Raw genomic sequence first — 27,561 nt, 5'->3', positions numbered from 1 at the left:
AAGAGCTGCTTCCAAAAATAAATCAGAGGACTGAATTTAACAATAAAAACAGACTTTAAACAAGGGAATGAAACACCAGGAAGATTTTTCACTTTGGCCTTGAAAACATCCTAAAAAGAAACCAGTTACCCTTCTTTACCCAACCACAGAAAGAATCTGTTTGGCCTGAGTTATGAACTTACATCTAAAAAGAGAGAGAAGCAAGTTGACTACATCCACAGGCCACTCACTCAGAAAGGGCAGACCAGCCTGTTGGTTTAGTTCAAACGCTCATCGGTTTCTGAGTTGAGACCGGAACGCTAACAGAGACTCAGGCAGCTTAAATAGATGTAAAATATTTTATTTGTAAATGGTGATCTTCTAAATCTGTGTCCACAAATTCCAAAACCCATAACACTCTGTATACTTCAAAAAATTCAATTTTTGCCAACATTAGATACTATTATACAGAACAGAAAACAAAACAAAAACCCGGAGGACAAATACTGGTGGGATGTCAGGATATTGTACAAGAGAAGAAAAATATTCAAGAAACAAATTTCATACAGCTATTTATCAAGAGAAAAATATATACAATTGATTTATTCTGTAAGATAAAAATACATCATGCCATATACATTACAAGTTCAGAACTGCGTCACTGGATATACCAACAGCTTACAGTCCACTTGAATTGTGCACACAAAAACTTCATTTTACACTCAGCCTGTGAAGTGTCAGTACCAGAATTTTAAGTACAAAATAAAAAGCTAACCTGGTTCAAAATGCTGATTAAGTTTCTACAAGCAAACACAAAACTGTGTGTGTGTGTGTTTTAATTAAAGAAATGTAAACAAACAGTTCATACGAACACATCTTAAAATTACATCTTCCGAAACCCTACTGCCGGGGTCCTGCAGTTGCAAGCAGTCACATCTCTCCTTTTTTTTTTTTTCAAATTTTTGTGTTAAATAAGCTAGAGAGTTAAATTTGAGTTCCTGCTACATGATCCTAGTATGCTTACATGATTTTTGTTTTGTGTGTGGCTTGAAACAAAGTTCTAATCAAAACTACTTTTGCTGAAGAAAAATTCAGCTTCCATTTGGGGTTGTTTTTAAGCAGTTATTCACAGTTATCACAAATTGTAAAAGCACAAAAAACCTGACTGAAGAAGTAGGGATGCAACAATATAATGTGAAAAAATTAGTTTAAGTTACCAAAACAGCTATAAAAGTTGTAGTCATAGCATACACTCCGTTCTATCAGAAGTAAGGTGTATAAAACAAGTACTAATAGATTGTAGTTTCCAAAAAGCCCCAAACACTCTAGGTGGAAATTTTGGTTATTACATAATTATAATGGCATATTTAATAACAAAATTATATTGTAACATCCCTATGAACATTTTATAAGCACCCGAGCTGCTGCAGAGCCTGGTAGCATTTGGTCAATAACTATTTTTATACTGTATTTTTTTCTCAAAATATTTACATGTTTGTACAAAGTAACAGGGTTTGTTAGTTTTGCAGGTAACAGCAGCAGCTTGGCTTTCTTCTAACTTTTATTTAAAAATAGCTTCATTCACTTATTCAATAATAAATACAAAAAGTTTCTCTTATTTTACAGAAATCAAAAACTACATAAACTGACTCATGGAATCAAGTATTTAAATGTATTTAGTGCAAGTTATTGTCCCTTAGCTCTATTCCTAAGGAAGTCATCTCAGTACATTCCTTGTTCAGTGGTGTCTACTTTAGTTTTAAAAAACTCCTAAGTCAGAGGGCCTGCCCCTTCCTCAGATAAGGCCGTGGCCAGCACTTTGGACATCTCCCTCTCGCTGGTGATCTCAGTCTTACATTCATAGGAAGGCCCCGCCCTGGGGCAGGGCAGCCGTCGGCTCTTTGCCCCAGTAAAAGTTTCTCCTTAGTGAGACTAAAGAAACAAGAGGAAACAAAACCCGCCCACAGAAAGAAAGAAAGAAAGAAAGGAAACAAAAAAGTGCTGGACCATTCTGCAAATCTTCGACCTCGGCAGCTCGGGTCAGGGGGCCTCGGTCGGCTTCCTCCTGGTGCTCCTAACTTAACTCAAGGACCGAGGAAATCAGGACTCCCAGGAGCTAGGTTTCAAAAAAGTCATAAAACAGAAACAAAAACCTCTCTTCTGTCTGCGAAATTCCAACGGTGCGTGGACTCGCTGCTCCCAGGGACGAGCCGCCCTCCGAGGCGCGGGGTCGCGTCAGTTCATCCACTTGCGGCAATTCACGGCTCCGCAGTGACAGGGGATCTTGTGCTGGTCGTCCTCAAAGTCAAACTTATAGTCATAGCACAGCTGCCCGCAAAGACACACAGTGAGAGGCCGCTCCCGTCCTCAGCCGCCCGGGCCTCCCCCGCTTCCCGCCCGACGGCAGCGCGGTCACCGGGGACTTCCCCGGGCCTGCGTGTCCCCGCGTGAGAAGCCCTGTGGTCAGAGCGGCTGCATGCCTGCGGGACGGCCTCCCCCGGACCCCGAGCCGAGGACGGACAGGCCGCGGCCGGCACCCCACACGAAGCAGCCCTCCCGCCCCTCGGGGCGCCCCGCGGTCCTGGGGGGCTCCCCCTCCTCGTGGCACTCCCACCACCTACAGCTCTTCCCTGAGGACTCAGGGCGGCTCCCTTGCACAATGAAGCAGAGGCCTGGGGGGCGTCAAGGGGGCCCCCGACAACTCCAGCAGGGTGGGGGGCACGGCCAGGAGTGGGGGGCCTCCGCTGTCCCCAGGCCACGCCGCCCGCCTGGGGGCACCAGGCTCGGGGCCTCAAATGGGTCCTTTCACATCCAGTTAGTGAGAGATGCAAGACGAGCCTTGGGTCAGCTCGATTTAAAAAAGCACGTTCTAGTAAGATGACCGCAAAGTACAAGCGTCGTTTCAGGGAAGGGCTGGAGGCTCCAACCGAGTTTAGACCCTCGGGTTCCTCACCCCCGTAAAGAGGGGAGGCCTCCACAGAACCCGCCCTGCCGGGCAGCCGCTTCCCAGGGCCCCCGATTCAGCCCCGACACGTGCTCATCACGTCTGTGACCAAGTCGGGGAACATCAAGGCGATGACGGAGGCTGATGGCAATCCTCACGGGTGACACGCGGGGCGGAGGAAAGGGACGACTAAGGCAGGAGCCAGGCTCCAGAAACCTGCTCGCAGAGAACCTGGGAGCGGGTACTGGTCCGGAGGGCGTACGAGCACCGGGGTCACCCCGGGGCCACAGAGGCGCCAGTGCCGTGACCTGAGCGCCGTCAGCTCCGCGCAAGCGTCGTTTATCAAGGGAGGACCCCGCGCCAGCGCGCGAGGGTGGGGAGCGTGGGCGGGCGCCTCGGGCGGGCAGGGGCGGAGCTTACCTCTTCTCCTTTCTGGATTCTCCGGCTGGAGCTGATGATGATCTTGTGGCCGCGCTCGAAGGTCACCACCTCCGCCACGCAGTTGGGCGCACACGAGTGGTTGATGTACCTGCGGGCAGCAGTCCAGAGATGGCTCACCGTCCAACAGCCGGGCGGGCCCTTCTCACCTGCCCACTCATAGCACGCGCACCCACAGACACAGACAGCGGCGCGGCTGCAGGACCCAGCGCCCCGGCCGGCCAGGGAGCCCGGCCCCGGCAGTGAACGTCCTAACCCCGGACCGCCAGAGAATTCCCAAACGCACGGGAAGAACGTTAAGTAAAAACTCCTGCCGTGACTGAAGGGCCCCCCACCCTGGCCCCCGCCTCACCTGGCAGGCCCTCCCGTGAGCGTGGCATCGATCACGTGGTCACTGTCCATGCGGAACATGTACACGCCTCGGTTCTGAAAAAGAAACCGACGCCCGTTCGCGTCGCCTGTTAAGCCAGGCTCACTGATCCTGTGACAGCCTCGCAGACGGTAACGCCGACGGAAAACACGGGGAAAACACACGACTATCCAGGTGTGGTTTCTAGGGTCACAGCCAGCCCTGGCCCTAGGCGCCCCAGGCGCAGGAGGGCGCGGGCTCACCTGCGACTCGTAGAGCTTCTCCTTCCTGTTGGCGACCTCGTTCCGAATGATGGTCCCGATGTACTCGATGACCATGGTGTGCTTCTCGATGTCCCGGGCAGCGTACAGGCCCAGCCCCTGCGGAAACGCGCACGCACGCCTCAGAGCCACTGGCTTCCGTGGACAACAGGCCTGCGTGCTCCTTCAGGCAAAGGTCCTGCCCTCAGTCACAGCAGACTCCCCGGAAGACCCCACCTGAACTCACCTGACCTCGCTCTCATCTGGACCCTTAACACTGGACTTGATCTTTAATTTTTCCACCTAAAAGTCATGGTATCACTCCCTTGTTTGTCTTTTTTTACACTAAACCCTGAGGGCATTTTTACAAAGTGTTTCTATCTGGCCATCTTTTCTGGTGGGCTTCCCTGGTGGCTCAGCTGGTAAAGAATCCTCCTGCAATGTGGGAGACCTGGGTTTGATCCCCGGCTTGGGAAGATCCGCTGGAGAAAGGAAAGGCTGCTCACTCCAGTATTCTGGCCTGGGGAATTCCATGGACTGTATATGTCTAGTCCACGCGGTCGCAGAGTCGGACACGACTGAGTGACTTTCACACATCTTCTCCTGCACGTGATATCACACCCAGATCCCACCAGCTAAACAGGCTAATGGCTTCTGCTGTTTATTTTATCCCACCATGATTTCTAAAAGGACATGAAAAAATTATGAAGCAGGACCAGGGCTAACTAAGGGCCTATTACAATGTGAGTTTCTGCATTCTCAACTAAACTGACCAGAAGATCCCCACCACCGGACACAGTCCTTGTCAAGTATCATCTGGGAATAGATGGTAGGTGTGGGGGCTGTTGTTGGGAGACTCTGGGGTGAGAGTTAACTTCTGAAAAGACATACTCATGCGGTTTGTGTGTTCAATTCCAGATGTGACTTCGATGTGACAAAGCAGGATATATAAAAAGAATCTGCATGGAGATGAGTACAGCTCAGTGAAAGAGACCAGAAGTCACTGGAAATGAACCGAGAATCCAAACAGCCAGGCACACGCGAACACTTTGTGAAGTAGCTTGGTGGTATTGAAATTCAGTTTAATATGGATGGGTTATATAATATTAAATGGTGTCCCCACAACTGGTTATTCAACAGAAGAAAAAAAAATTGTCTTAAACCACAAAAAATAAAATCACTGAAAGAAAAAGAATCTAAGAAACTACATATGCAATCTACAGTCTTAACCAAGAATAGAAGCTATAGAAAATTATATCTGTTTGACTGTATAAAAATTAATACGCCTATAGTAAAAAACATTCCACACTTACTGAGGTATTTTCCTCTAAAACACATCTTCTGCCAAATAGTAGAAGTTTTTATAAATTGAAAAATGGACAAAGGATGTGGATATGCAACGCAGTTCAGCAAGAAACACAAATGGAAAACCCGAAAGGCTGCAGCCGAGGCGACAGCATCAGTCTGTGCTTAACAGGCGGCAAGAGTATAAAAGGTCCTAACACTTCAAGTGGGAAACAAGAAAAAGGCTCACACTCTGCTGGAGAAGAGCACACAGTTATAGCCTGTGTAGAAAACAGGCGATGTCTACGAAAATGAAAAGTACATGTATTTCTATGCAGAAATCTCATTTGGGAGCACACACTCCACAGAAGTTACATGGGTATCTGTACAAGTCCTGACGGCAATGCTGTTTCGGGAAAGAACTGCAAACAAAAGAAACGCTCGGCAGTAGTGCAATGGTTTAACCAATCACAGCTCATCCGTTTCACAGAAAGCGACAGAGCCACTGAAGAATGAATTGGAGCTAGAGGTGCCTGAATACTAGCGAGAAAAGGAAGACACAGGAATGTGTAGGTAACATGACCCTGCCTTCCCACACACACAGACATGTATGTGCTGCCAAAACAGCAGACAGGGAAAAACAGGGTCTTTACAGGCTGTTAGCACGAGGACCCGGGACGTGGACGGAAGGGAGGCGACAGAGGAAGGAAGGAAAAGGCGAGCAGACACCAAGGGCCCTCAAAAGAGATGACGGACTGAACATGGGTGGTTAAAAAGCCTTCACACGACCGGGAATGAAACCAACACCGAGAAGCAGGAAGGCAGGCATGAACAAGCCATTTGGAAACATCTTAAGCGGAGAAGCCACTGAGCAGAGGACACTGGCGTGGCCGGGAGCGGAAGTTGAGCACTGATGGCCCTAGGAGCCGACACACGCTCCTTCAGAGACGCGAGAGAGCACGCGTCTGCAACACGTAAAGCGGCAGAGGAAAAGACAAAGAGAAGAAGGTGCAGACGCCACGCAAAAGCATCTCAGGGTAAGGCGAGGAACCCCGAAACAAGGCCATGCAGAGGGCAGAGCTGAGACGGAGTCTTCTCCTGCGGCACGAGGACCATCACGGGCCCACCTGGGGGGCCAGGCTCGGTAAGGCCAGGGACCACAAACCTGCAACCCGGGCAAACTGCTGGGGGGCTGGGGCCACACCATGAGACCCCGATCTCAGGGACCCAGTATTTGTGTACAGACAAACAGAGGCAGGACTTTGCAGAAGAATCAGCACAGAAACATTTCTTAGACTCATGGCCACACTGCTTTAGGCTGAAAGGATTCACCACTGGGGAAAGCAACGGGCCCACTTTGCTAAAACACTGAAATAGTGAGTCAGGGGAAGATCCTAAAAATTTCCACATGAAGAACATGGATGAACAGCATGTGAAGGCCACCTTCTACCTGAGGGACCAGTGTGGCTTGTGACTGGGACCGCACAGGAGGGGCGGGCAGGCCTGCACGGTGCCCACAGGTGAGACGGGTGGTCAGAACAGGGCAGCAGAGCCGGGGTGGATCGGAGCAAACCTCAGAGAGGAAAAGGCAACAGGCCCTGACGATGCTGTGGGTGTGTACACTGAGGCCAACACACAGAACGAGGACTGGTGACCTCACTCAGCAACACAAGGAGCCTGGGGGAGAGCCTGGGTCCCAGGACCCACCTCGGTGAGCGTGACATGGGTCCTGAGACCCGCCTCATTGAGTGTGACCTGGGTCCTTGGACCCGCCTTGGCAAGTGTGACATGGCCTTGGCGAGTGTGACCTGGGTCCCGGGACTCACCTCAGGACCTGCCTCGGCCAGCGTGACCTGGGTCCGGGAATCCACCTCAGCAAGTATGACGTGGATCCTGAGACCTGCCTCAGGAAGTGTGACCTGGGTTCTCAGACCCGCCTCAGGAAGTGTGACCTGGGTAAACCTGAATGCCTGTTAGCCTCGAGACTAATTTTTTATCTGTTTACTAATGATTTACCTGTTCCACAACCTACCCATCAGAAAACACAAGATGATTTCATGAAAAGAAGGCTTCCAAAATTGGGCACCTTTTGAAAACATTTTCATTTGTATCTTTCACAAGTGCCTTTAGCCCTAGTGAGTTTGCCACGTCTCCCGTGCATCCCGTCGGGTCTCAGCACAATATGAAGACGTGTTCAGAGGCCAGCTCCCATTTGGGGAAGAACAGCGTCTGCGTCCCGAGACTGCAGATGCAGCGGCCAGCGCCCGGGCCTCAAACGCCACTTCCCTACAGGGCGTCTCTCCCCGCAGGCTGCAGCCTTCTGTCTCACACGCCGGACGCCCACCTTCTCCCGGAGAGAGCCCTGCCCGCCTCTCGCTGTCCCGGACACCCAGCCCCTGCTCACCTGAATCCGGGACCGGGCCAGGTACACGTTGGACTTCCACTCGGTCTTCATCTTCCGGTACTGCGACGACTTGGAGTGGACGAACTGCTTGCTGTAGGGCGCGCTCAGCTCCCCGGTGACGGTGCTCTGGAAGGACTTGGAGGTGCTGGTGCTGTTCAGGGTGTGAGGCCTGCGGACGGCGGACGCCGACAGGGAGAACACAAGGGAGACTGAAGACGCCTCTGAGTGGGCCCGGGCGGGTCAAGCTGGCGCTGACAGGCACACACACGGGAGCCGCCTAGGGGGCCGCGCGGCGAGTCTGCGGTGAGCCGCAGACACAGCCAGGGACAGCGGGGTGTGTAAGCAGCAGACGAATCAAGCACAGAAACCAGGAGGAGGCCTAGAAACCCCGGGCTGTACTATGTGAAGTCAAAACAAAATACCTTAACACAAACCTCTTGACATGGGCACTCATTTTAGGTTCGGACCGGGCACAACCTGTGGGGTTGACGGCCAGCGGAAGCTCCATGAGGGGGTTCCGGCCATACCGGAAGGTGTAGTTTTCACATGCCTCAACCCCAGGGAGCTGGAGAGAAGCAGAGACAGACAGGTAACTCATGTGATCGAGACTGCAGGCAAGACAGACCCGCCAGAGCACGCCCCAAACTCAACTCTGTGACGACAACGTGTCGACGTTTTCAGAACGCCGGCAACACGGGGCTCTCTGCGGACAGAAGCCGCTGCCCTCAGAGCCTGACTGCGTGGCGAGCTCACTGCGGTCGGGTCCTGGGAGTTGGGGTGACCCGAGGGCAGCTCGCAAGATCGCCTGCGTTACAGGCCTTCTCTACAGTCTATCTCCTGTGGACCCTGTCCGTGAGAGGCGTGACAGAGGCACAGCACTCGGGTAGGGTGCGACCGAAGCACATGCTGGCTTCCGGGGGGCCTCTCTCCTCCACAGTAAGCCCATCAGCAACTTTCTTGAAAACAATGCCTTACAAAGTGCACAGCTTTCCACACGCACTGCGTGTAAAACTATCGCATGTGTCTGACATGCAGGCGTCAGGGAACTCAGGGCTCAGGAAATCCAGCCACGTGCTAGTGACCAACCTGGGCCTTGGCAGGAGAGTGGATGTGAATGCTGGGCACCAACCTGCCGCCCCACAGGAGCGGGGGCCTCACCCCACTGCATGGCTGACACCCGGCCCCGGAGACCCTGAGCCCTGTGACCTGCCTCAGCATGTCAACACGGACACAGGAGACTCACGAAGGCCTGTTTCCTCTCAGGCAGGAGCTCATCACCCGCCAAGCCACTCCCTGGAAGTGTGGGGACAGTGACCACCCCGCCCGGTGTTAGGGGATGTGTGTGGCGGGACAGGAGGGCGGCCCCGCACTCACTGACTCGGCGATCCGTGCCACTGCAGAGACAGTCAGGCCGAACAGGTCCTCCCCTTTCAGATAGGCTGGGAAAAGCTGCAGCATTTCAGATTTTTTCCTTACACAGGCCACGGGCTCCAAAATTTTGTCCCAAACACCTACATATGGACAAAAAAACATTTTCTAATACCAAACTTGCTCTTAGGTAAAGAGAAAAAAGGAAGCCATATAAAAACAAAAGCAAAATGAAGACCCACTGCTCACAAAGACTTACCGGATCCAAGTAAAGCCCATGGGCAGGTTATCACCTGCTTATCGGATGGCAGTAGTTTTTTATTAAAGACTTTTTATAAAGTTTTGGGGGAAAGAATATGCTACGGTCAGAGAATTAAACAAAGCTGGAAAGTAAAGTCTAACATAACTGAAATTCATGCTGGCCACGCAGCGTATCAGATTTTCAAAGGATTAATCCACTTAAGTAACACCTGCAGATAGATCCTTTCCTCCCAGTTAAATCAGAATCTGAAATTGATATTTCATTGGAATTATCTTTAGAGCATTTTCTTTTTTTCAAAAAAAACCCTACTAAACTTATTTAAAAAAAGCAGTTCTGCACCACTTTCTACATCAATAAAAACAACAATCTAGGCATAACTAACCTAGAGGCCAAAACTAAGCGTCTCATTTCTGGCTCTAAATTTAGTATCTGATGCTCGTGAGATAAGACAATCTGTACAATATGCTTTATTTTTTCCCTCCTTCTAGGTGATGTTAAGAGGGTCCCTAAGGTGACAGGCAACCTTTACCTAGAAGCCATTCTATCTGTTTTATAAACTGCTGGAATTTATACTCATGTCCTGACGTAGAGGAGTCTAGCAAGCGTCTGGAAACAGTGTGGCAAAGACAAGGGGGCACACGAGGCAGCCAGGACCCGCGTGTCAGTGGAGAGCCACCCTGCTGCCAGGAGACAACCGTGAGGAGACCCGGGGGCAGCGAGGCGAACCCTCCACTGGCCTCAGGCTGCAGGGACGCGCCTGACCTTTGGGCGAGGAGTCGCTCAGGACGAGGTCCTCGTGGCCCTGCTCCACGACCCTGATGAGGAACACAGGGCGGCCGTCCTGCTCCTCGATGGAGCAGAGGTAGCGGCAGCGGCGGTTGGCGTAGCGCGTGCTCCAGTACAGCCGGCTGGCCTCGTAGCCCACGGGGAAGAGTGCCGTGGGCGAGTGGAAGGCCGGCATCTGCTGCGGGAGCAGCTGGCCGATGGCGTGGAAGACGAGGCTGCCCACGCGGAAGGTGTGCTCGCGCTCACCGCGCTGCACGATGCTGGCGATCTGCCGCACCTCGTCGCGCTGCACGTACACCCTCCTGAAGACGGCGAAGTAGCTCAGCTCCTGCTCGTGGAGGCCCTTTGGTTTGTGCATGGGACAAAGCATAGTTTTATCTTTAAAAAACATGCATTGTGCTTTAATGGCGCAAGTGAAGTGATAAATGTTGGTGCAGCGGAACCGGTGACAGCCGCCGGTGGCCCCCGTCTTGTGGCAGAAGACACACTTCATCTGCAGGCCCCTCCGCAGGGCCAGCTCCACGTTGATCAGGGCGCCAGCCTGGGTCTCGTAGACCTCCGTGGACCACAGTGCACAGTTCAGGTGGACCCACAGGTCCAGGTCGAGGTTGAGCAGCCTCGCCGGCCCGTCCGTCAGCCCGTCGCCCTCTTCGTGGCAGAAGCAGCACTTGCGGTAGTCTTTGGGCACAGGGTCGGGTTTCAGGGAGGTGCCCAGCTTCTTCAGAAACTCATCTATCTCCTCCTCGCAGGGGGGCTTGAAGGCCCCCTTGGGGACCACGATGTGGATGCTCCACTTCTTCCACTTCATCCCTCTCCACTTCTTAGGGATCGGCCTACAGTCTTCAAACCCACCGTGGACAGTTCTCAGCCGAGGCTTTAACTTGACTGTGACCTTAAGCTCATCAGGCTTTGCCTCCACTTTGGCTGCTTCAAAAGCAGGAGGGAAAGAGATGGGAGGGGATGCCGGGGGCGAGGCTCTCTCCTGGAGCTGTGGGAGGCAGTGCACGTCTAGCGTGGAGATGTTGTTACTGTACTGATGCGACGCTTTGGAAGGCAGCTCTTTTACAGGTGACTGCGGCAACGAAGGAACGGATTCCTGTGCAATCAAGAAACACACTCAAAAGAGTCATCCCAAAGCTCCAAAAGCAATTCTGCCTAAAACAAGAAACCAGGCAGTAGTTCTACCAGCGTGTGTGGGTCTGTAGGCGAGTGGTGAGGAAGCGTGCACAGCAGATGTCGACGCGGGGCGTCCACCACACCGCGTGCACCTGTCAGGTACTGACCGGGGTGGGGGGAGGGTTTCTCTACAAAGACTTAACTCTGGAGAACGTTCTGCGCTTAAACTTTCATGGATCCTCCTGTTTCAAATCATCATAAAGCCCGAAAACTCAGTGTTGCCACAGGAGTGAATGTAATTTACACAATGAAAAAGTGTTCTTTGTGAAACCAAATGAGAACTTAAATCTTCTATAAGCTTGTCCCACCCTCTGAAATTCCTGTTTGTTAATCCTAGGCTTAATAAATGGGCATATATGTGAAAGATGGGGAAGATATCCCTATCAATAAGTTGTATTAACTTTTTCTCAGAGGCTGCCTGGCTCCCACTGAAGGGGCTGAGCTGAGACAAAAGCCCGGTTAGTTTCTGTTTAGATATAAAGTATCCTAAATGAATCAACAGCAAACCCGCAAGTTCTCCCCATCCAGCCACATTCTGAAAAAAGACAAGCCTCACCAAAAATCCAGCAGCAGGCAGCGCTGTACACTGACATAAGCAACTATCTGGTGAAAAAAACAACTTCTCTCTTCGAGGCTCGTATATTTTGCAGTCTAAATTTATTTGGCACTTAGCTTGAATTTTATTACACCGGGCACTACTGCTTGTTAAAAAGTTAGATTCGGACTGAGACAGTCTGCATCTCACCTTGCTTTCTGAGTTTTTTGCTTGTGCAGTTGATGAATAGAGAATAAAGCAGTTGTTACTACAGAAGACAATGTCCCTCTCCACTCTGCTGGGGCCGTCTCGGGAACCCTGAAAAGCAAAGAGAAGGGTGTGGCAGCTCAACAAGTCAAAACTCAACAGAGAGGGGATCCACACAGAGCAGTGTCTGCTGCTGTTCTTAAATGTAGCAAAAAAGTAACTACAAGCCAATATTTAACATAGAATAATTTAGCCACAGAGAAAACACATTAACAAACTCTCCATATTTCACTCTATTTAAAAGTAAGTGCCTCTGCTAGGATCCTACAGAACAGGCTGTTGCAGCTGCAAACACATCAGACATGTGCCAACGCCACTTCTAGGAGAAGGCACCCACGGGCCCATCAACGGGCTCCTCTGGACACGGGAGAGGGGCAGCGCCCAGGACACAGCAGGTCAGGGAGGGAACACCCGAGTACCTTGCTCACGAAGGCCAGATCTCTGACCGACTTCCTCACGCCGCTGCCCAGAATGACCACCTTGCAGTGACAGCACCACTGGGGCCTGAGCGCCGCGCTCTCTGAGATACCGAGACCGGCATCCTTGTATCCAGAGAGACCTGGGGGCAGAGCGCTCGTGTCAGTGACAAGCACCTAGCAGCAGCCGGCTGCACAGCGGCACTGTGCCCATCTGCCGGGCACGGCGCGCAGCACGCTGCTCCCGTTGTTCCCTGGGAGCCGTCTCCTAGGCAGTGGTTGCGGGGCATCTGTTCTGTGCAGGACACTGGGGGACAAGGAAAGGAAGCTCTCCTCACACGGCTGGACACGGAGCTGGGAGAAGCGCAGAAGGAACCTGGGACACGCGTGTCATCTCTGGTCTACGTGTGAACCCCGGACACGTGTCATCTCCAGTCTACATGTGAACCCCGGACACACAAGTGCCATCTCCAGTCTACGTGTGAACCCTAGACACACACGTGTCATCTCCAGTCTACGTGTGAACCCTAGACACACGTGTGTCATCTCCAGTCTACGTGTGAACCCTAGACACACGCGTGTCATCTCCAGTCTACGTGTGAAGTGAGTCGGGAGGGAGAGTGCTTCTGCTTGAAGGTGACGATGACACGAAATGTCTCACGGAAGGTGAAGAGGCTCACGCACCAGAGTCTCATGTGAGTGCAACAGGAAAGTCAGAGAGACAGAGAGATTCCGGGGCCAAGATAAAAACTAGGTCAGGACCTGGATTAGAAGGCCCGAGGTCCCCACAGAGCACAACACTCGTGTGGCGTGGAGGTTCACGGGGAGAAGCAGGGCGGACCGGAGTGACTGAGTGGCCGGAGCTGAGGACTCAGCCTCTCCCAGTGAGGCCCGAGCGCGGCTGGGCTCAGGCAGCAGGTGAGCATGAACGAGACGCAGGAGCCCGGTGAGTGAAGAGCCGAGGGACACAAGGCAAGGCCAGGGAGGGGGGCCTCGCACGGCTGAGGCAAGGGCCACCCCTCTTGGCAGCGGGAATAGTGCCTGCGGCAGAGAAGGGCCTGGAGACGGCGTGGAAGAGAAGGGAAAGGACACAGGTGGGACAGCCTATCTGCCCCCTGGACGCAGGTGAAGTGGGCAGGGGGGTGAACAGGTCTGGGGGTGCACAGTCAGTGCCCCGCTGATGCAGGCTCTAATGCATCCCCAGGCACCGCAGGTCAGGTCACCACAGAAGACAGAACACACGGGGGTTAATCCACCAAGGACCGGGGCCGGCGTGTGACCTGTTAATCGCTGAGACCGAAGTGAGACTGTAGAGGAGGCGCGTGACTTTGGCGTCAAAAGCGTTTCGAGTTAGTGACACGTAAACCAGCTCACCGTTGCCTGCCGGAGGGAGCGGCGTGCTAGGCTGCTTCAGGTGCAAAGAGCTGGCTAGCCTGGGAGGGCGCGCAGATCCTGGTGGAGGCCCACGAAGAAATACACGCTGTCGATACTCCAAACCTGGGTTTACTCTGTGGCTACTGACCAAACCCACGGATGGAACATCTGGAGCATTACTAACCTCGTAGCTGTTAGGAATCCGAACATGGAGGAGGTCGGAAAATGCAGCCACAACACTGCTAATGTTCTAGAACAAAGGCAAACGCTGCGTTACCGCCCAGAGGAACAGACACCGGGGAACACGCACGCCGGGCAAGCGCACGCACTGCAAGCAATCCGGCCATTCTTACTAGACCCGAGAGTCTCCGAGTCCAAACAAGGCTCTCATAAACAGAGGCCCTCGCACAGGGGCTCCGACCAACGCTAAGTGTCCATCAGAGCGCTAGACTGTTTTAGACGTTTAGCACGAGCAATGAGCTAATAATAAGCCTTGCCATGGTTTCTGCAGCTGGTCAGAAGCTTCCTTCAAGTGGACTCTTGCAGCTCTGGCGGAAGTCTGCCCTAATCTACGAGAACAAGCCACTATGTTCTGTGGACAACCGAAACACCCCGTCAGCGACTACGAGCCTGGCTGCCAACAACACGCCTTCAAGAATTAACAGAGTCCTCAGCAATGTACTAATGTCTGATACGGGAACTGGAACACGTTCACAGCTGATGATAAAGTTCCTCACTGCTTAACTGTCTGTGCGAAAACAGTCATCAAAAGGTTGCTCTCTAAAGAGTGCTCCGCGTACACACATACACACTCTAAGGAGTGCTCCACATACACGCATACACTAAGGAGTGCTCCACGTACACACAGAGACACTCTCTAAGGACTGCTCCGTGTACATACACACACACACTCTAAGGAGTGCTCCGCGTACACGCACACATTCTAAGGAGTGCTCTGCGTACACGCATACCCTAAGGATTACTCTGCATACACACATACACATTCTAAGGAGTGCTCCGCATACCCACATACACACTCTCTAAGGAGTGCTCCACGTACACACATACTCTCTAAGGAGTGCTCTGTATACAGACATACACACTCTAAGGAGTGCTCCGCACACACACACACACTCTAAGGAGTGCTCCGCGTACACACATACACTCTCTAAGGAGTGCTCTGTATACAGACATACACACTCTTAAGGAGTGCTCTGCACACACACACACTCTAAGGAGTGCTCCGCATACACGCATACACTCTCTAAGGAGTACTCCGCGCATACACACACACACACACTCTAAGGAGTGCTCCGCGTACACGCACACTCTAAGGACTGCTCCGCGTACACGCATACACTAAGGAGTGCTCCGCATACACACATACACTCTCTAAGGAGTACTCCGCGCATACACACACACACACACTCTAAGGAATGCTACGCGTACACGCATACACTAAGGAGTGCTCCGCATACATACACACACATTCTAAGGAGTGCTCCGCATACACAGAAACCCCCTCTCTCTCTCTAAGGAGTGCTCTGTCTATACATTCTCTAGTAAAACAACGGGAGCTCTGACTCCACTCCGCCCTTTCTGTCTCGGCTTCGGCTGAGATTGGTTTGTTGCGCTCGGAGCAGCAGGCGTGTGAAGGGAGGCTCGGCTGGCCCTCGCCTGGTGCTCTTCTACAGTGTCAAGCAGCCAGTGCACCCTTACCTCAGCAGCTGTAGGGTGCAGGGTGATCGCCACAGATATCAGACCCGACCTGGGACCATTTGGGGACGAGCCAAAAGGTGACGTGAAAAATAAAGTGCCTGGCTCAGTTTTGATATCATTCCTTCTGGATTCCAAGCCTTAAAAAAACAGCAAGGACAAGCTGTGTGTTAAGCCTTTTCTAGATTCAAGCAGTAGCCAGCCCTGCCCCATGCCGGGTGCCCCTACCTCTGCCGGCGTTGCTGGGAAGGATGGGGATGATGGGGGACGGCACAGGCTCCGGGGGCTCCTCTTTGACTAGCGACAGGTCCGGGTACCTGCTCACTTCCATCCCGACCACGCTCTCAGGGGAGGACGAGGGGACAAAGCTGTCGGGGCTGTCCCGCTCTGCCCCGTGCTCCTGCATCCTGAGGGGGGAGAAACACGTGTGACATATGGGCACATCCACCGCGGGGGCTTCCCGCAGTGGCCCCGCCTGTCACGCCTGTGACCTCACTGTGAGTGCACAGTGATGGCAACACAAGAAGCCACCGATTCAGTTCAGGCCAAATAGGAAATCCCTTGGAAAAAATAAGAAATGTGTTGAACTATAAAGTAACTGAAATGTACATGTCTTCTGACTAAAGCTTCAGCATCCAAGTTTAAAGACCTGCCAGAGGAGGAAGATGTTCCATCTGTAACTCAGCACAGAAAGAAGGCTCCCAGCCCTGCAGGGTCCCAGACCAGCGAGACCAGTGACGTGTGCAGGCAGAGGGGCAAGTGCGCCCCCACGTGGCCAGGCTCGGGGCAGACGGCTGTCCCATGGCTGCAGCTGACGTAGCGGAAGGGTGAGAATCTGAAGGCCTTGGGCTTCAGAGGCCTGTATTTTTCTTAATGAATAAAGTTAAGGTGAAAAAAACAGAAGAGGCTAGACCAGAAGCTAAAGGTTACCAAGGCAACTGGGGCTGGAAGGCAAGTGTGTCCTGGGCTAAACGTGGCAGGGAAGCCCGATAGCCTGGGGTCTCACCCGTCCCCGAGCAGACACCTTTGTGCTGAAGGATGTGGGGAGAAGCAGCGTTTCAGACGGGAGAGGGTCCCTCAACAACCCAGGGTGGGCACTAAATACGCATACCTAGGAAGCCGCCCGCCACACGGGTCCTGACTCACAACTTGCACAAACCCAGCAGTGAAGTGCAGGAGGAAGAGACCTGGATCCCAACTCTGGACAAGGCCTCCCAGTCGGCCCACAGCTTTCTCATTAATAAAGCAAAGGAACTTCACCTTGGACAATGACCTTTGAAATATTGTTCATGGAATACTGTGCATGGCCCACTGCTTTCTTGTCTATTTGATTATTTGCTGAATTTCCTGTATCAGGAGATTTCTAAAAATGCACAAATTCTATTTAATTGTAAGAATGTTTTATAACGGTTAAATTCTGAGGAAGATTACTCACCAAATTTTACCTTTTAAGTGTTTTTACATGCCTTTCCTATAGACATTATGCTATGCTGCTGCTGCTGCTGCTAAGTTGCTTCAGTTGTGTCCGACTCCGTGCGACCCCATAGACGGCAGCCTACCAGGCTCCCCCGTCCCTGGGATTCTCCAGGCAAGAACACTGGAGTGGGTTGCCATTTCCTTCTCCACATTATGCTATATACAAACACAAATAACGTTTTTTAATAAATGAAGTAACTAAAAAGTATTTGAGAACAAGGAACGCCTACCTTAATTCCTCCTGATTGTTATGAGGCGGAGTTGGGAGCGAGGCGGGGACGTCCACCGTCTTAGGGCCTTGAGCAATCGCTCTGGCCAGCAAGTCGTCTTGTGGTCTGAAGGGCAGCTGAAACCCTTTAGATCCTAGGTTTTTGGTAACTGGAAAAGTAAAAACACAAACCCCCAAGTACGTTCAGCCGAACTGATGGGCGGGAAGAACCCCACAACCTGACTGCCATCTCGCCGCGTGCATCAGCACGCATGGGCTTGGCCTCCTACCTTCGTGGCTCACCAACACGCCAGCTTTTCCAGCAAGCTCTTCAGTTGTTGCAAAACCATTTGCCATCTTCTGACAAGCCATAGGAGGTGGTGTAGGAGGAAGAGAGGCAGGGGGTGTTGGAGGATTACTTAAATTATTCTGCTGCAGGAGACCAAAAAATTTTAAAATTATATGCTACAGAGCAAATATGCCACGACCTTGCTAAAACTTAGTTCTGTGAATTTTTAGCACAGGGAAGCAAGGCTACAGAAATGTAATCAGATGCATCTTCATTCCTAAAGTGCACACCAAGAAGAAAAAGAGACGTGCAGGCCAGGAGGCTCTTGAGTGGAGCAGATACCCACAATCCTCTGGACACACTACCCACAGGCTCGCTTTCCCCAGCTTGCGTACTCAGCTTTGAAATTAAGAAGCAAATTGACACTGTGCCTCATTCAGTTCTATATGACTCACTTCAAGTTTCACTGTTAAAGCCAGTGAAGGATAGCTTTAAATTCAACCAATAAATAGTAATTAAGACATGCCCCAGTTCTATCAAAAATTTGAGAATTTAAGATCCCGTTCCAATAACTGCATCTCATATCTTAGGTATTAGCATCTGGATTGTCCAGAAATCTCAAAAAGAAGCAAAAGGAGTAGCAATAATACTAAACGGATTTAGCCATTAGAAATGTAGTTCTCTCCAAACAGTTCTCCCTGCTTGTCACCACTTTGTCATTGACTCATTTGTCTCTCGGGAACTGTTGGGATCTACCAACACCATCATGCTGACCAAGTGCAAGGCACAGGCTAACGTGTTGCAAAGACCTAGGAGCTCACGAAGACGATGAGGCTGTGTGGAGAACAGCCCACATCAGAAGAGAAGGCGTTTACAAGAGTCAGGAGAGGTTCTAACTGGAGAGGAAAGCGGACCACGATAATACACAGAGCACCACAAGAGAAGGACTTTAACGCTGAAGAAGAGACGCCCCAGGGACACTGATGATGCTCTCAAGTACTTTTGCAAAAAAAAAAAAAAAAAAAGATTGCTTTACACAAGTTGGATGTGAAGTCAAGAATATTTAATGAGCCTATCATAAAACTTTGTTTAAAAAAAAAAAACCATACCAAAGGATAGACATGGTTTAGTTTGGTATTATTTTAATAGCCTAAGGATTAATGCATAGTCACAATCTGTACCTAAATTATTAGACTTAACATATTTTTCGGGGCTTTTCACTGTATTTTTTAGGGTAAATTCCTAACTACATTTTTTTTTTATTCTATTTACTATGAATTTGGATCCATCTTAAGAATTAACAAAGATTTCTAAGACACTAAGTATTTTCCCCTATCACAGAAACACATAATGGATGTTTTTCCACAGTGCGTATTCTGACCTATACAAAAATTTCAGAAGTTTATACTGGAAAACACTTTACTTGGTAAAGTTTTAACCTCTGAGTTGAACTCAAGTTTAAATGGAACCTGGAAGATTAGATGTAAACTAGATGGAAAAACGAGACCAGCTCTACCAATTAGGCTATGGTATCCAAAAGAGGAGGCAAGGCAACAGCTGGGCAGAGAAACATACCTTGTAGATCAACTGAGAATAGTAATCCGAAACCCCTTCAAGGGCGGCACTGCCAAAAGCTCCTAGAAGCCGATTCCCACTATTAAGCGGGCCACTGCCGTAAGGAAGAAAGTGGGCAAAGTTCACTCCAGTGACCGGTTCCATTAGAGGGAGCAGAGAGAGCTGCTATTGAAAAACACATTTGAGAGTGATGTACACGGCAAACACAGCAAGCGTTTCTCCATTTTCCTAAGACCCACGGCAACTCAGCCAAATAAGGCTTGAGAAAAATAAGACTTACAAATTTCAAGTGTCAAAATGCTGGAATAAGTGAGAGAGACTACAGGATCTTTTTGAGATATACTTTAAAATGAGCCTTATCCTCATCTGTCTTAAAGAGATGCTGCTGCCAGGCATCTAGCAAGAAAACACCTTCCTTCTCGCGGCTGAGCAAGACTCGGGGCGGACCTGAGGCTCGGTGCCCCCAGCGGCCCCCTCAGCAGCTGTCTCCCACCTTCTGCGACAGCCACGAAGGTGTAAGGATGGACTTTACTACGGGAGAGACCAACGCCTGCGTTTCTCTGTGTCCAGAGTCACAAGGAATGAGGACAGAATTTTCCTGGGTACTGAGGCTGCTCCCTTAGAGTGTAAGTAAATCTCGACAATCCAGCTATTTTAAAGTAATTTTGGGGTGCCAATAGAGGAGGTGCAATTTGCTTGCAAACAGGAAATCTATTAGGCTCCTTGTTGAGATATCTCTTACCCCTCTACTTTTTGGAAATGATGGCAACCAAGAGTTACATAGGGCTGAAAAAGCATCTGACGTCTCACTTCCTTGAAATTTACAGGGGCTCTCCAGGAGACTCACCTGTTTGAGGTGGGTAAAGGTGTCGCTGGTGGAGTACAGAGCTTGTCTCTCCTCGTCCTCCTTCTTCCTCTTCTTTGACCGAGGCGCTGCTTTCTCCCCAGTCCTCTGAGTCCTTTTGCTTCGCTGTTTCTTGGTTTCACTTCCTCCATCTGTTTTTGGCAACTGGTTGTTGCCACATCCAAAACCACCTTGCACTTGAGCCCCCAAAGTTTGCTAGTGTAATTGGAAAGGTTAAGAAAGCAGTGAACCATCCACGTGCTTGACTTTCAATTCCTGCTAACCCAGCTCCATCCTAAGACACACACTCCCCAGGTGGGTACCCCAAGCTAAGGAGGGAAGATGGGGGCCTCAAAAGGCCAGCCTCATGAGAACAGCATTCCCCCCTTTCAGACACGACTCTCAGGTACGGAAACCAGGAACAGCTGCAAAGCTTGGCGACAGAGCAGAGCTCGTCCCCTTTCAGAGACGCGCAACCCCTGGCCTGTCCGCCTGCCCTGGAGCCGCTGACAGTCCAGAGCCCCCTCTTCTCTGGGCTTGGGAAAGGGTGCTCTGGGGCTGGGGGAACAGGCGCCCCACGCGAAGGCTGTGCAGGTCTCTGCACAGTGGTCACGGCGCCTTATCCGGGCTCGCCTTAGGAAGGGGTGAAGTACAGGTGTGTGGAAGCCACTGCCAGGCCCAGAAAAGCATACTGCCTCTCAGTCGCGAGGCCCAGCCAGCCTCAGAGAGTGAAGCAGACAGACAACGTGTTTCGTTCCAGTGAGTCCAAAGCCACACATATGACCGATTACCAACCGCTGCACACTTCGAGCCACTGAAAGGAGACCTACACAGTAACAAATAAGCCTTTCCTTTACTTTCATCTTCACGGCTAAGAACAAACTAGGCATTAAAGAAGTTTTTAAGGGCAGTGCTATCAATACCTTAAAGATATAGGACTCTTTTTAGGAATCTTTATTTCTAAACTTGACACTCAATACTTGGCTATAGGCAAGTACAGTTCCTAGACTTACTTTAATGTGCTCTGCACTGAATCTTTGGGGGTTTACAGATTATAGTCTAAATAACATCATGCATAGATGGCAACATTTTTCTGTACAAGGCCAAAAGGTGAGTATCTTATCACTGACTCAACAGGCATGAGTTTGAGCAAACCTGGGGAGATGGTGAAGGACAAGGAAGCCTGATGCGTTGCAGGCTATGGGGTCTCAAAGAGTGGACACAATTGAGTGACTGGACAACAACAAATACCTTCTGCTTTGCAGGCCATACACCGTCTGTCGCAAACACTCCACTCTCTGCCCCGACACCACAAAATCAACTACGGCAACCCATGAACTGATGAGTTTGGCTCTGGGCTAATGAAACACTTTCAATTCATGGACACCAACCTTGAGGATCATAATTTTCACAGGTTGTGCAATGTCACTTGCATATTTTATTCAACCGTTAAAAACACAAAAACAAGTCTTAGCTCATACAAACGAGGCTATGGCAGCAGGCACACGGCGCCCGCCCCAGGGCTGACCCGAGGTTCTCCAGGGGAGGTCCCCAGAGAGGCAGACAGTAGCCCCCAGGACGGGTGCCCATTCTCTGGTCCCACCCCAGACCTGCCGGATGTGAACCCGGGTGGGGGGCCGGCCAGTGGTTTGCCAGGCCCTCCAGGTGACTCTGGCACGTTCACGTTCCAAGGGCCCTGGCCTACAGCTATGCCTCTCGTGTCCGCGTGAATGTGAATCACCTGGGATCTTGTTAAAAACACATTCTGATTGGTACGTCGGTGCTGGGCGTACAAGATTCCACTTCCTAAACAGCTCCTAGGGGATGAGTACGGAGCAAGGCCCAAGCAATTCTCTGTTGTTCTCCAGTCATTAAGTCCTGTCTGACTCTTTCGCGACTCTATGGGCCGCAGTCTGCCAGCTCCTTTGTCCATGGGATTTCCCAGATAAGAATACTGGAGTGGGTTGCCATTCCCTTCTCCAGGGGATCTTCCCAACCCAGGGATTGAATTGGGTCTTCTGCATTGCAGGCAGGTTCTTTACCACTGAGCCACCAGGGAAGCCCCAAGCACTTCTTACTGGCTTATAAGAGAATCATCAACCAACTGCTTGTTAGATGTGCAGGGTCAGGCCCTGTAAGTGCCTAAGAGAATTCTCCCGTCCTCACAATGACCCTAGAAACCAGCTATTACTATACTTCAAAGAAGACTTTTAATTACAGAAGAACACAAAAGATGAAAAATTATTCAAAAGTTTGCCTAAGATAGAAACAGTTCACATTTTAATGTTTCCGATCTTTCATCTATGCTTACATATATTATGATAAAAACACAATGAACCATACTCAGTATTCTTTTATTCTGGTGGCTGTCTTTTAAACTTGATATGCGGTTTGTCCCCTGTGACATTAAACATTCACACATAGCACAAACTTTAATGGCTGCAAACAATCTGTGTAACATTCAGATATACATATATGGAAACATCAGATGAGTAACTAGAATACTGGATTTAGGTTGCTTTCTCTCATTCTTATCTATCAGTAAAGACAAAGCCATCCAGCAGCTTTTGTGTGTGGTCACATCTTTGTGCCTACTAGAATGTCCCACTCCTCCTGCCTGGCCACCAGATGGTCACAGGTGTGCACCGCCTTCCATAATACCTCAGGCACAGGGTGGACCCTAATTCTTTTCATCCTTGTGCAACCCACTGACAGGGAGCATTACTGGTCCTGTTTTACAGGTGAGGAATCCGAGGCACAGAAAGCCTGGCCTGCCCAGGCTGCACCGTGGAGAGAGAGGAAACACGGACTTAACACAAACTGAGCGGGTGATCGCTCCACGTCAGCAAAGGCTTCGCCCCAGCACCACAGGTAATGGCCACTTCTGTGAGGGAAGACAGTCTCGGCACAGAGGGAGACGGGGCTGTCCAACTACGGCCACAACAGTTTCGCCTTGAGCGTGGCTAGAAAGTAAATGGATTTCACCGTCTGTAAAACGGGAGTAATAACTGAGCCTGTGTTATCTCAGGGCAAGTGCTCAGTGCAGTGTAAGCCCTGGAATGTGGTTAAGAAGGCATCACTCTGGTAACCTAGGACCCTGCTCCCTGCTGCCTCCAAAACGGACAAACACGCGACACAGTCCAGACGTTTATACACATATATACACGAGCTGACCTCGCCCTTGTTCCACTGCAACACCCAGCAGCAGCATTTTTTACGTATAATTGCTAGTGGTGTTAAGACAAACTTCAATTCACCGAGTGCCGACTCTGTGGCGAGCACTGTGTCAGGCACGGAGGACAGAAGGGGGCTCGGGTGCAGTCTACCCCTTTCAGGAGTCACCTGCATTCAGAGGCACTAGAGACGCTGCGCGTGAGCACGCGGGCACTCACTCGCTGGCTGGGCTGAGACAGTATCTGGGGAAGATGATTCTAGAACTGAGTTTTGAAAGACAAAGACATTGGCCAGATGCGAATTCTCTAAGACCCTCAGGGGCTGCAAGGCGCCCAGGATTCCCAGGGCCAGAGGAGGCGACAGACTGAGTGGCAACAAAACTGCCTCTGGGCTGATGACAAATACGCCTGAAAACCTCACCACCACCAAACTCCACAAAAGTCATGTCTGAGTCTCTGCAATCAGCACTCAGTCTCTACTGAATCAGACAAAGAAGGAAAACAAAGAGAAAGCCGATACTTGCAAAACGAAAGGCTCCATGAACAACTGCACACATGGACAATTAAATTCACCAGTCCATTCCACTCAGTTAAAAAAAAGAAAATCTAATTTGAGAAGTTCTGTAGGGAATTTATGAATACAACAGCAATGGCACTGCAGCTTTTGAAAGGTAAGACAACTAGATAAACCCCTACCACCGAAAAAACTTGCTGTGGGAAATATCTCAGGGAAATTCACTGGAATGCAGGAGATGGCATCTTACAGAGGAATATTTACAAGGGAATTCTGCACACAAATGAAGAAGCAAATCCAGTGTTCTGTAACTAAAAAACGGAAAAATACTGACACGTGGAAAACCACAAAGGTAAAATGACGTCTACACGTTAAGCCCGTGTGTATAACGTGAAGTGTTAACACTGTGAAACAGAATGGATCCCCGTACGCACTACAGGGGCGCGTGAGCTACTTTGTTATCGCGAAGAGGTTAAGGGAAACTGCACGCATTCTGCAGTTAGGACACACAGACACTTACTTCTCTGCTTGAGTGAGACCCACTCAGCATGGTGATGATCAGCTGATGGGACCCGTTAGGTATGAAATGCTCTACCCTACACATCCCTGATTTTTGAAAAACATAATAAATTATTCTTGATAATAATTTATGGGTATAAATCAAAACACGAGGTCCATGTTGTGAATTTTCCTCCATAATAAAAAGGTTATAAAAGGTTGGCACTAATCTGTTGTAACCATAAGGTGAAACAGGAGAGGACAAAGGACACTGTGGTTTTCCTGGGCCATACTTACCACCTCAGCTGGGTTCTGCCTCTCGACCAGTTTGCCGTCCTTCGTAGAATCGTCTTCTGAACAAAAACTACCTTCGGGTTTCTGATTTAAAAGGGAAGATGTCTTTTTATTTTTCAGCAGGTGCTTCAGAAGCTCATTGCCCGAGTCCCCTTTGGTAGCAGGAGCCCCGGTGGCTCGGGGAGGGCTGTGCGCAGGGCAGGTGGTGGCGGCTGTGGCCTGCTCCTCAGCCTGGTCCTCGGGGAGCTGCTCGGCTTTGGGTGCTCCTAGGCCCGGGCCCTGCTCCGGCTCGGGGGTCTCCAGTTTTGCCTCTTGGGCAGCGGCAGGGGTCTCCACGGAGAGCTTCTCTGCCTCTGACTCCGCATAGGTCTGCTGATCTGGGGTTCCCTGTGTGAAGTCCCTGCCAGGTGGCTGGACCTCTGGCTCGGCGCACAGCAGACCTGTTTCCCCGCTGGGCAGGGACGGGCCCGTGGGCTCTGGCGCCTCAGGTCCTGCCAGCTGCGGGGGCTCACTGGGCACGGGCACGGCGGGCATAGAGGTAGTTTCTGGGACGTTTGGGGTCAGCGGGGCAGTGATGTCCGAGTGGGGGGTGGACGGCGCCTTGGCCGACTCCACATCCTCGTCCTTCTTCTTCTTCCGGGTCCTCTTCTTTTTCCCTTTCTCTTCCGGGATTATGTCAGAATACAGCTGGATGAGCGACTGTGCCGAGCCGGGGTAGCTCTGCCCCTGGGTGACGGCCGGGTCCTGGCCGCCAGGGAGACCGCTGCTGGCCGTGGGGAGAGCAGGTGCGAACGGCGGCCTCGCGGGGGACGGCTGGAAGCCAGGCCCAGGAAGACCACCATGGACCTGCTTCACGGGGTGGAAACTTGGGCTTCCTCCTGCAATAGAGGGCGACTCGGGAACAAAGGAGGGCGGTCCCGTCTGCCTCCGTTCGTTGGTCTGCAGGAAACCTGGGGTTGGGGGTGAGCTGAGAGACGCCTGCTGCATACTCTGGGGCTGCACCGCCTGCCCCATCTGGTGCTGCGGAGACGGTGGGAGGGGCCGCGGGGGCGGCACGAAGTCGCGGGGAAGGTCTGCGCCGTAGAATGGGAGCTGGGGCGCGGGTGGCCGGCTGCTCAGCTCGGAGCCCATCAGGCCGCGCTGCTCCAGCTCCAGCCGCTGCTGCAAAGCTCTCTGTCTGTCGACTTCCTGCATGAGTTGGATCCGCTGTCTCTCCTGCTGTTCCCGGAGACGCTCCTTACGTTCTCGTTCTTGAAAACTTTCACTAAATGGGTTATTGTCATCGAATTCCACCCGAGGTGGCGGTCCACTCTGGGGATTTGCATTTGACACGGCCCCTGGGGCTGGTGTGCAAGTTTTTATTGGTAACTGTGCAACTGGAGGCTGAATCCTAGGAGGGTTGAGAGGGAGGTGAGGAGGAGCACTGGGAGGTTGCCACCCAGGTAAGCTGGGCATTCTGGCTGGGCTGCTGTGGCCAGGCATGACTGCAGGGTGCTGCAGCTGCGGGGGCACCATTGGGAAGCTGGGCTGGCTCATGGCAGGCGGGGGGGCACCCGGAACCAGGGGCGGCTGGGGCTGGACACCAGGCAGAACGGCGGGCGGGGGGGCCATTGCACATTGCTGCTGCTGCTGCTGCTGCTGCTGCTTAATCCGGTAATCTTCAATCAACTCGGCATGCTCTTTCTGTTGTTTACGAATCTGGAATCAGAGAAGTCAGTCCTGCTCATTATATATGTACTTACTACAGGCTTCACACAACACTGGCTGATGGTAAGGGTGTAGGTGACACAGAAGGCACTTAGACCTTGTAGAGGCAAAATTATTTCGCTTATTAGGCAACGGCAAACATCACCCCCTCCAAACACTCTTACACTAAAAACTGCCAATCTTTTCGATAATAAGATGTTTCTAAATATGAAATACCAAAAACAAATTTGAAATACATTTTTTGATAATAATATTAAGAAAATCTTACTCTGAAAGTCATAAGCTTTTTAAAGTATTTAAAAAAAGACAATAAGGGATTCCCCAGAAGTCCAGCGGTTAGGACTCCACACGCTTCACTGCTGTGGCCCGAGTTCAAACCGTCACTGGGGAACTGAAGTCCCACAAACTATGTGCCGTGGACAAAAAAAAACACAAAAAAACCCAAAACCAAGACCATAAACAAAGGTTATACAGGAATCAGCTAATCGTGATGCCTTAGAGGTTAGACTAACTATGAGATTTAACTCAAAATTTAACCATTTAAATGTTAAGATTTCATTTAAGTATACAAAATTGTACAGCATGTTAAAAAAAAAAAGATGTATTAGTAGCACACGTACCACACCCTCCCATCCATGTTAAAAAGACTAGATTGGTAAAACTCCTTGAAAGTAAATGGGTATCATTTCTGAAATATGGAGATGCTCTGGGGTGGTATTTTGAACACTTCCTACTAGGCTCCTAACACCATGGCTGACTTGTGTCAGGGAGCTAGCTCATCCCAGACCTGTGGTGGCCCCGGGGGCAGACGCTCGGGACCCCCTTGGTAAAGATGTAAGCCAGGTCCTGAGAACACACCGCCTCACGCAGGGAGCTAGGAGACAGGGCCGGGAGACAGGGCCGCGAGACGTGCGTGTTCTGCACAATGGCTGCATTTCCGCATACTGGACTCGTGCACTGACCCAAATGCTGACAGCTTTTCAACTTATTATCAACAGGTTCCCAGGCCGACCAGCATATTCTCTGCACACATCGTTTGGGCCTGTTTCCCAGTGGCTGGAACTCCTACCTGTTCTCCTCTCTCTGACTGGCTTCCTACTAGAACTGAGAAAGTCACCACTGGACTTTGGTAAAGGAGAATTAACACACAACAAGCACCCAGAACACGATCTGCATACAGAAGGTGCTGAGCCAGCCCTCTCCTAGGACATTTTACAAGTCTCTTAAGAACACGTCGTTAAAGAGATGACACTGGATTGCCGCCAAAAGATGATGTGTCCCATTTTCCAAGTATAGCATTAATTTCTAAATAGGATTTGATCCACGTATATGCAAAAAACTAGGCCCTCATCATAAAAAATTTATAGAAATACACCAGAAGGCAGTAACAAAGCTAAAAATAATTTATAAAAGAATCCTTAAAAG

The 27,561-nt window shown here is 50.8% G+C and overlaps 1 protein-coding gene across 18 annotated transcripts in view; it reads right to left on the bottom strand.

The window, feature by feature from the left end:
• Positions 1–324: 324 nt before the first annotated feature.
• Positions 325–27,561, bottom strand: part of KMT2C (lysine methyltransferase 2C) — a 254,936-nt gene continuing 227,699 nt past the window's right edge. For 7 of the 18 annotated variants that reach the window (XM_027538516.1, XM_027538523.1, XM_027538524.1 and 4 more), the window contains 18 exons: positions 24,433–26,127; positions 19,954–20,166; positions 19,107–19,271; positions 17,533–17,674; positions 17,265–17,412; positions 15,787–15,965; positions 15,562–15,698; positions 13,843–14,092; positions 12,472–12,611; positions 11,996–12,103; positions 10,051–11,170; positions 9,033–9,169; positions 8,081–8,223; positions 7,659–7,827; positions 3,974–4,090; positions 3,714–3,787; positions 3,344–3,452; positions 922–2,307 (listed from right to left, as the gene is read on the bottom strand). In XM_027538516.1, coding sequence (XP_027394317.1) covers positions 2,215–2,307; positions 3,344–3,452; positions 3,714–3,787; positions 3,974–4,090; positions 7,659–7,827; positions 8,081–8,223; positions 9,033–9,169; positions 10,051–11,170; positions 11,996–12,103; positions 12,472–12,611; positions 13,843–14,092; positions 15,562–15,698; positions 15,787–15,965; positions 17,265–17,412; positions 17,533–17,674; positions 19,107–19,271; positions 19,954–20,166; positions 24,433–26,127 — 5,139 coding nt within the window. In that variant the 3' untranslated portion in view covers positions 922–2,214. Of the gene's footprint in view, positions 2,308–3,343; positions 3,453–3,713; positions 3,788–3,973; positions 4,091–7,658; positions 7,828–8,080; positions 8,224–9,032; positions 9,170–10,050; positions 11,171–11,995; positions 12,104–12,471; positions 12,612–13,842; positions 14,093–15,561; positions 15,699–15,786; positions 15,966–17,264; positions 17,413–17,532; positions 17,675–19,106; positions 19,272–19,953; positions 20,167–24,432; positions 26,128–27,561 lie in introns of those variants that run through there. The other 11 variants (XM_027538515.1, XM_027538520.1, XM_027538519.1 and 8 more) reach the window with 11 other exon arrangements.

Source organism: Bos indicus x Bos taurus, chromosome 4 (genome assembly GCF_003369695.1).
Source record: "Bos indicus x Bos taurus breed Angus x Brahman F1 hybrid chromosome 4, Bos_hybrid_MaternalHap_v2.0, whole genome shotgun sequence".
In the NCBI taxonomy this organism is placed as follows: Eukaryota; Metazoa; Chordata; class Mammalia; order Artiodactyla; family Bovidae; genus Bos; species Bos indicus x Bos taurus.
The sequence above is the reverse complement of the archived record's forward strand: the minus strand, read 5'-3'. Positions and strand labels throughout refer to the sequence as shown.